The sequence below is a fragment of the Octodon degus genome, unplaced genomic scaffold, assembly GCF_000260255.1.
Source record: "Octodon degus isolate 3935 unplaced genomic scaffold, OctDeg1.0 scaffold00029, whole genome shotgun sequence".
Lineage (NCBI taxonomy): Eukaryota > Metazoa > Chordata > Mammalia > Rodentia > Octodontidae > Octodon > Octodon degus.
Window position 1 is genome coordinate 943118 of NW_004524605.1, and position 8372 is coordinate 951489.

At 46.0% G+C, this 8372-nt stretch overlaps 1 protein-coding gene across 2 annotated transcripts in view; it reads left to right on the forward strand.

Annotated features, from left to right (window-relative positions):
• Mrnip (MRN complex interacting protein) overlaps positions 1-8372 on the forward strand; it is a 23390-nt gene that overhangs the window by 6372 nt on the left and 8646 nt on the right. For both annotated transcript variants that reach the window (XM_023713070.1, XM_004629419.2), the window contains exon 2: positions 2774-2833. In XM_023713070.1, the coding sequence (XP_023568838.1) occupies positions 2774-2833 (60 nt within the window). The remainder of the gene's footprint in view (positions 1-2773; positions 2834-8372) is intronic.

Genomic DNA, 8372 nt, shown 5'->3' on the forward strand with positions numbered 1-8372 from the left:
TAGAAATCAGTAACATGCTGGCAAGGCTGCGGTGAAAGGAGTCCTCCTGCGCCGTTGTGGGAGTGCAATGTAAGACAACCACTATGGCAACTGGATGGAGATTCCTCAGAGAACTGCAATGAGGAATTCCAGCAGCCCAGTGATCCCCCGGCTAGGTGTCTTCCCAATAGAGCAGCACAACTCATACACCTAAATCCTGGAAACAGGACCAGGGAGTTGACTCAGTGGAATAAGCGCTTCCCTGGCAAGTGCAAGGGCCTGAGTACAATCCCCAGTTCCACCAAAAAAAAAAAAAAATCCTGGAAACAGCCTATATACATGTCAGCAGATGACTGGTTAAAGAGAATATGGCCTCTGCATGTCATGGAATACTCTACTGCAAAGAATGATAGACTGAGACGTTTGCAGGAAAATGGGTGCACCTAGAAAATATAGTGCTGCATGAAACAAATCAGATACACAAGCTTCATGTGGTTTCTTTCATTTGAGTGAGGCAAAGTAGAAAGAGAATAAAAGGGATGGATGAAAGGAGGAATGGATCTCTTGTGATAGGGAAGAGGACCACGGAACAAGCATGAGACTGGAAATAAGTAGAACAGAGTTCTTCCATGTTCAGGAGCCTAATGACCTCTGTGAATGTAAACATTAGGTGCCATGACATGAGTGGTGGATTGTCAGCTGGTGGCCAACTTGTCACACTCAGCTGAATTGAATCAGCCTGGTACTAAGTGTGGGAGGCCCACCTGAAGATTGATACCAGCAGCATAAGAGGCAGAACTAGAAAAGCTGTTTGTAGAAGCGGTTGGTTATCTTGGGCTATTTTGCTGGGGGACTTTGTCATGCTGGCTTTCCTAGTAAATTTGGCTGTTACCAGAGGAGGAGCTCAGGACTTTATTGTCACTGAGAGTGGCCGCAGTTCATTTTGGGGGAGCTCTGATCCTCACCTTGAGCATTGCTTTCTGGCTCTGGAGGGGAAGGTGGTGTACTTCTCAGCCTCAGGGAGAAGCTTATGGGATTGGCTTTCCTGATGGAAACTCAGCTCCTCTCATCACTTGGAGGAGCTCAGGACCTACCTCACTTGCTAAAGATGGCTGTGGTACTGTTTAAGGGAGCTCTGTTGTTTGTTTTTGTTTGTTTTTGTTGTTGTTGTTCAAGGTCTCACTACATAGCCCACATTAGTAGCAATCCTCCTGATTTCTGCCTCCCAAGTGCTGGGATTACAGGCGCACGCCACCGCCACTGCGCCCGGGCTCTATTGCCAGCTCAGCGCACCCAGAGGCGGGGCTGGCACAGCTTTCGGAGCTAGGGATTGAACCCTGGCCCCTGCAGGGAGCTCTGGTTATACCTAGAGTACCACTTCCTGGCTATAGTTCAGCTCCCTCAGCCTGCTAGTACAGATCCTTCATCCTGCTGATGCAGGCTTTCTAGTTTCCACCACTGACCTTTGAGCCTTCCCAGGGAAGATCCATGAATCGGCCCACATGAGACTTTGTTGTGGGCTCTAGGCCTCCAGTTGGCCTGTAGGAAGCATTGTTATGAGCTCTAGGTCTTCAGCTGGACTCATGCAGGCATTATTGTGGGATGCAGGCCCTCAGCTGAACTATTTGGTCTTTAGTGTGTAGATTTCGTGCATTCTTGTATATGAGTTTTTGGGTGATTCATTGTAAGATAATCTTGTAAAATGTGTCCTATATTGTACTGTTCTCCTTGCAGAACCCCTAGCCATAGTAATGAGCTAAGATTAACAATCTCAACAAGAGTAAAAAATAGGTTGGAGGAACTAGTGAGGGAGGGGAGCGGAATGACATTAGAAATGAACCAAGCTGGTGTGTATATGCACCTAAAATTTGGATTTTTGCCAGGTGTGGTGGCACACGCCTATAATCCCAACATTGTGAGGGCCGAGGCAGGAGGACTGCTATGAGTTCAAGGCCAGCTTGAACTGCATAGTGAGACCCTGTCTCAAAAAACAAAAAAATATGGGGCTGGTGAGATGGCTCAGTGGTCTAAAGCACCTACTTAGAACAAGCTAAGCTAAGCAAAGCACAGGGACCGCAGTTCAATCCCCCAGCGCTACATGCCAGCCAGCCCCACCCCCTGGTGGGCTGAGCTGGCCACATACACACACTAAATAAATAAATAAACAAATAAAATTAAAAAAAAATAAAAATAAAAGATAAATGTGGATTTTCATTTTTCCAGTTCTGGAACCAAACACAGGTCCTTGAGAACACTAGATAAGCCTTCTACCAATGGGCTACATCACAACCAAGCCTTAAATTTTTTTTTTCTATTTTGAGAACCACAGATAGGAATCTAACATGATTTTGTTTCATATGTATGGGCTTACTCTTCCAGCATAGACATTCTTTCATCTTTAAAAGGCCACCTTCAGGGACAAGGGTGTAGCTCAGTGACACAGTATCTTCCTGGCAGGCTCAAGTCCCTAAGTTCAATTCTGGGTACAAAAAAAAAAGCTACCTTCATTGCCAGGTACCATGGTACGTCCCTGTAATGCCAGCACTCCAGGAGCTTGACACAGGAGGATAACAAGTACAGGTGCAGCCTAAGTGATTTAGTGAGATTCTGTTTCAAAATATACTAAAGGGCTGGATATATAGCTCAAAGTGCAGATTCTACATTTAATTCCTTGTACCAATAAATAAATTACTAAGCAAGCAAGCTCCCTTTAGGGCTAGAAGCTTGGGTGACTCCTTTCTGAGGCAGTTGGCCTTGTTTTGTATCAATGAGCTATATTTCTGAAATTTTGCAGGTGAAAAGGAGTCTTAAGTGGACATGCAAGGCTTGTGGTGAGAAGCAGTCCTTCTTAAGGGTGAGTCCTGAGTCATGCATTCCACGGCAGGGATGCTCCTGCCACACACTGGGCTTCCTATTCAGGAAGGGGGATGCATGGAGCACTGCCTGGGGAGGTGTTTGTGTTCACTTGGTCATTTCACAAGTATTTGTCAAGCATCAGCCTGGTGCTCATAGGTGTATGTGTGGGCAGGAAGGGAGCTAACACCTGTGTGCATATGCGCAGCTACATAACCCAGAGCCAGACAGACCACAGAAGAAAGGGTGGGGCCTGAAAGAAGGGAGCGAGAGAGTCAGACCTTGGATGAGACTGGAGGCCTCATAGGGGGCTCAGGAAGCAGAAGCAGCAGGGAACGTGTAGATGCCACAGACACTCGTGAGCCCTCGTAGCTTCCTTTCTTCTGGTGCCCTCAAGCATCTCTTTCAGTCCATGATGCTGACCTGAGCTCTGCTGCATCCTTTGCGACATACTGTACTTCATTTCTGGTCCTTCTCTTCCTGCAGCCAGAGTAGCTTTCCTTCTGGCCTTGAAGCAGTCTGGATCTGCTCCATCTCAGACCCTATGATCACCCTTTCCTTCTCCTGTTTGGACATTATAAATGCACTGCAGTGCTGCAAGCTCCCTGGGAGCAGCGACCCCGGGGTTTTTTTTTCCATAATTCAAACTCTATTGAAAAAAAATCCCATCAAAATAGGAACTGAATGCTGTGTACCTTACAAAAATCAAGCATAATCACATTATCTTCGTACATTAATTACAGTTACTGAACTTTTTATGATAAGGCTTTCCGTGAAAAAAACAAATTCAGCAAGTTGTACAGATCATAAGTGTTGCTTTCTTCTAAATGAAGAAATGAGCAACCTCCTGTGAGTCTGGCTTTTCCTTCTGTCGGCTGGCACAAATCTGTTGAGGACCCTACACAACCACTGTCTGAGCATGGCTGAAAACCACTGGACAATGGCGTGATCCTCAGGCCTGAACAGAGGGGCACTGGTTGGGTTTTCTTTTATTTTCACAGGTGAAAGATAAGAGAAGTTTGTATTCAGGGATGAGGGGAGAAGACAGGGAAGTGGTCATTGGGACAGTAAGCTGTTGTTTTAGGGCTTCAGCCATGTTAGTCCACCACAGTGGTTCAGCAATTCCTATTTGGGCCAGAACCTGTCATGGAACCCATCTGCAGACTTGCTAGGGCCTGTTGGCAGTTGGCCTGGCCATTCCTTGCGCAGTGGACATCTGGACCTGAAAAGGGAACCTGCATTCCAGTGTTTGCTTCCATCCCTGGGGCTTCTCTTAAGGCAGGACAAAGTTTGAGCTAAAGCAGTGGGAAGCGCCACCTCAGGTTCCCCCAGTGGGGCTTAAAGCTGTGTGTTGTGCACAGGGTGTAGCACTGCTGAGGAGCCTGCTGGAAGCTGGGGCGTGCTCCGTGAGAGTGAGCCCTGATGGAGCCCTGGTCACTTGAAGGGGATGTGCCTGATTTGTTTATCCTTCCTAAATAAATCAATGAGACTGAGACCCTACCCCCAAAAGACAAATAGGAGTCTCAGAACAGGTCTACCAGGGTATCTTTTTCTTTCAGAGGGCTCAGACATTAAGTATTGTGGCTTTGGGGCCGGGGAGATGGCTCAGTGGAATAAGCACTTGCCTGGCAAGTGTAGGGGCCTGAGTTCAATCCCCAGTTCTGCAAAAAAAAAAAAAGTAGTGTGGCTTTTTTTTTTTTTTTTTTTTTTTTTTTTTTTTTTCTTTTTTTTTTTTTTTTTTTTTTGGTCTTTTTGCAGTACCAGAGATCAAACTCAGAACCTTAAGCTTGCCAGGCAGGCACTTATGCCACTGAGCTATATCCCCAGCCCTTCTTTTGTTTTGTGTTTTAGAGACAGTATCCTCACTATACAGTTCAGGCTGGCCTTGAGTTCACTTTGTAGTCCTGGCTGACTGTGAACTTGAAATGATCCTTCTGCCTCAGCCTCTAACAGGCGTGCACCGCAACGCCTGGTATCCCATGCTTTTTGAGCATTCCCTTTAGTAAGAGTCACAGAAGCCTGAATATGAGGCATTTCATTCCACCTGTTATGTTCCAAGCACAAATTCTGTAACCAGAGAATGATGTCATAGTTTAAAGTAACTGTCCCATATCTACCTTTTGCCACCTCACAGTTTGTATTGAACGCAGACAATATTACAGTGGTGGATATGCTCTTCTGGCTTTAAATTGTCAGGATCAAACCTGTCCTGTTTATCAGTACCAGGGATCAAACTCAGAACCTTGTGCTTTCTAGGCAGGCATTTATACCACTGAGCTATCTCCCTGGCTCCTCAGATATGGCCTTGTGGTGAAATCTGTGTGGTGAGAGCCCACAGATTTCCCATCTGCTTACCTTGGGACCTACAGAGAAGAGACAGCTAGGCCTGCGTTCCTTAAGGTAGCATCCTACACATGAGACCTGAGGTCCACAGGTGCCCTTGAGAGACTTTACACAACCTGGACAGATGTCTCTGTCTGAACCTCACGGTGATGCCGGCATCATTTACCAGGGAAGAAAACCTTTGTCTCCATATTGGGACCCATGAACTCCTGATGGACAAGAGGCTGAGCCCTCTGTGGCCTGCCTGGTCTAACCTCCAGGAAATGATGGGGGATTTTCCCAAACAGAGTTCTCTTGGCCACCTAGTTGGACCCCGTAGATGGCCCAACTTGTATTTGGTTTAATCCACCTGATGGCTTAGCTGAAATTTCAAGTTGATGACTCTGCTTAGCCAGAGAGAAACTATATGGGGAAATATCTCTTGCACTTACTGTGATGGAAATAGTACTAAGAACTAGGGTGGCTGTTTTCATACCATTCGCAGTAAATGCTGTTTTGGTAAGGCATCAGACAGAATTCTTTTAACTTACTTGCATTTAAACAAGGAAGCACACAAGCCTGCTGGCAGTGGCCCCATGCAGGCTCCTCCAGTGACTGGAGGCTTGGTTTCCACCAAAAGCAGTGGACATTTTATTTTATTTTAAATCATTCATTCATTCATTGGATACATGGTCTCACTACAAAGTTCAGACTCATGGTGATCCTTGTGTCTCAGCCTCCCCAGCGCTGGGATTACAGGCATGCACCACCACACCCATTTTTGGTGGCCAGCATGGTGTGCCCCAGCTTCCAGGGCTGCATGGCATGTAGTACCAGGGATTGAACCTGGGTCCTTGTGCTTGCCAGACCTCTGAGCTACCTCCCCAGCTGGCCTTAGGAATTTTAATTTTTTTTATATATAATCTTTTCTTTTTTTGTACCATAGATCAAACTCAGGACTTGCCATGCAGGCACTATGCCACTGAGCTATCTCCCCAGCCTTATATAATCATCTTTATTTCAACTCACAAATACATTAATTCAATCACAGAATTGTCAGGTGCATTCATATTTACAGTAGAAAACCCAAACATGACCTCTCCAATGACACACATGTAACTTTACACATTTATAATTAATTCATTCAAAATCCTAACCAGGAGAGCCGGGGAGATAGCTCAGTAGAATAAGCCTGAGTTCAATCTCCGATTGCACAAAAAAAAAAATTCCTAACTAGGGGCTGGGGACATACCTCAGTGGCATATGTGTCTGCCTGGCAAGCGCAAGGTCCTGAGTTTGATCCCTGGTACTGCAAAAAAGAAAATCCTGTTTGTCTCAGAATCTCAGTCTCCTTGAGAATGGTAGCAACAGAAAAGTCAGCCAGCTTCAAAGATTTAACAAATCCTTGTTTTCCTCCCATTCTTTTATTTAGTTTTTAAAAAATTTTAAAATGTTTTTTAGATTTTTTTTTTTTAATGTATTTTATACTGGATCTCATTATGCAGCTTGGACTTCTAGTGATCCTGTTTTCAGCTTCCCCAGCACTGAGATAACAGGCATGCACCACCACACCCATTCTTGGTAGCTGGCTCACTGCAACCAGGGCTGGGCCAGCATAGCCTGCGCTACAGGGGATCAAACCCAGGTCCTTGTGCTTACCTAGGCAGGCGCTTAGCTAGCTATCTCCACAGCCCTCTTTTTATTTTTTAAATCTCTATTCCCTCCTGTGTCGCCCTTCATTTGAACATTTTCTCCCTACTTCCCAATTATCTATAAAATGCCCATTTAAAAAGCACTGGGGGCCAGTGAGATAGTTCAGCAGACTAAAGCACCTGCTTAGGCAAGCATAAGGACCATGGTTCAATCCCCGGCACCACATGCTGCGCCAGCCTCGCCCCCAGGGTGGTGTGGTAGCTCAGGTCTGTAATCCAAACACTGGGGAGGCTGAAAGCAAGAGGATCACAGAACTAGTCCAAGCTGAGTAGTGAGATCCTGCACAAAACCAAATACATTAAAAAATAAAAATAAGGGGCCAGGGAGATGGCTCAGTAGGATAAGCGCTTGACTGGCAAATGCAAGGATCTGAGTTCAATCCCTGGTTCTGCCCAAAAAATAAATAAATACATACATACATACATACATAAATAGCACTTGGGTGGCTGGGGAGGTAGCCCGTGAGTCTAAGTGCCTGCCTGACAAGCGGGAGGACCCAGGTTCAATCCCCGGTACTGCATTCCATGCCAGCCTCAGTGCTGGGCCGGCCCCCAAAACCAGGCATGATAGTACATGCCTGTAATCCTAGTGCTGGCGAGGCTGAGATAGGAGGATCACTATAATTTTGTGCTGCATAGCAAGACCCTGTATCAAATAAATAAATGATTAAAAAAGAAAAGCCTTTGGTGGAGGCAGAGCTACAGTAAAAGGACTGAGGCTGCAGGCCTGGGAGGCAACACCAAAGGCCTGCCTCTGGGCCTCAGGATGTACTATCTCACCAGGTTTGGGGGAACCCAAGGCAAAAGTTCCTTTAAAAATGCCCAAGATGGGCCAGGGAGATGGCTCAGTGGAATAAGCGCTTCCCTGGCAAGCGCAAGGGCCTGAGTTCAATCCCCGGTTCCGCAAAAAAAAAAAAAAAAATGCCCAAGATATGGGGCCGGGGAGATGGCTCAGTGGAATAAGCACTTCCCTGGCAAGCACAAGGACCTGAGTTCAATCCCCGGTTCCACAAAAAAAAAAAAAAAAAAATGCCCAAGATAAAAAATAATAATATAAAAATGCCCAAGATGAGCCAGGGAGATGGCTCAGTAGAATAAGCGCTTGTCTGGCAAGCACAAGGGCCTGAGTTCAATCCCCAGTTCCACAAAAAAATAAATAAAAATGCCCAAGATGCTTTCAGGTACCAGCAACTGTGCCAGCAAGCTCAGGTCTCTTCCTTGGTGAGCATTTTACCCACAATTCCCATATTCTAGGTCTACTACCTCGGTTCGGCAACCAGCCCATTCTAAGGACATTATTTGAAAGAATCCTTACCAATGAGGCGGGGGCCAGGGGTGTATAGACCCAGGTGTGGAGTACTGAGTGCACCACTGCGTGTTTCCCACAGGTGCCTCCGCATCCCCTGGTTGTCCGTTCTGTAGATTGCCTTCCTGCTTTGTAGCAGGCGCTGTTCCCTAATGTGTTCCCACATTTGATTTTTTTTTTTTTTTTTTTTTTTTTTTTTT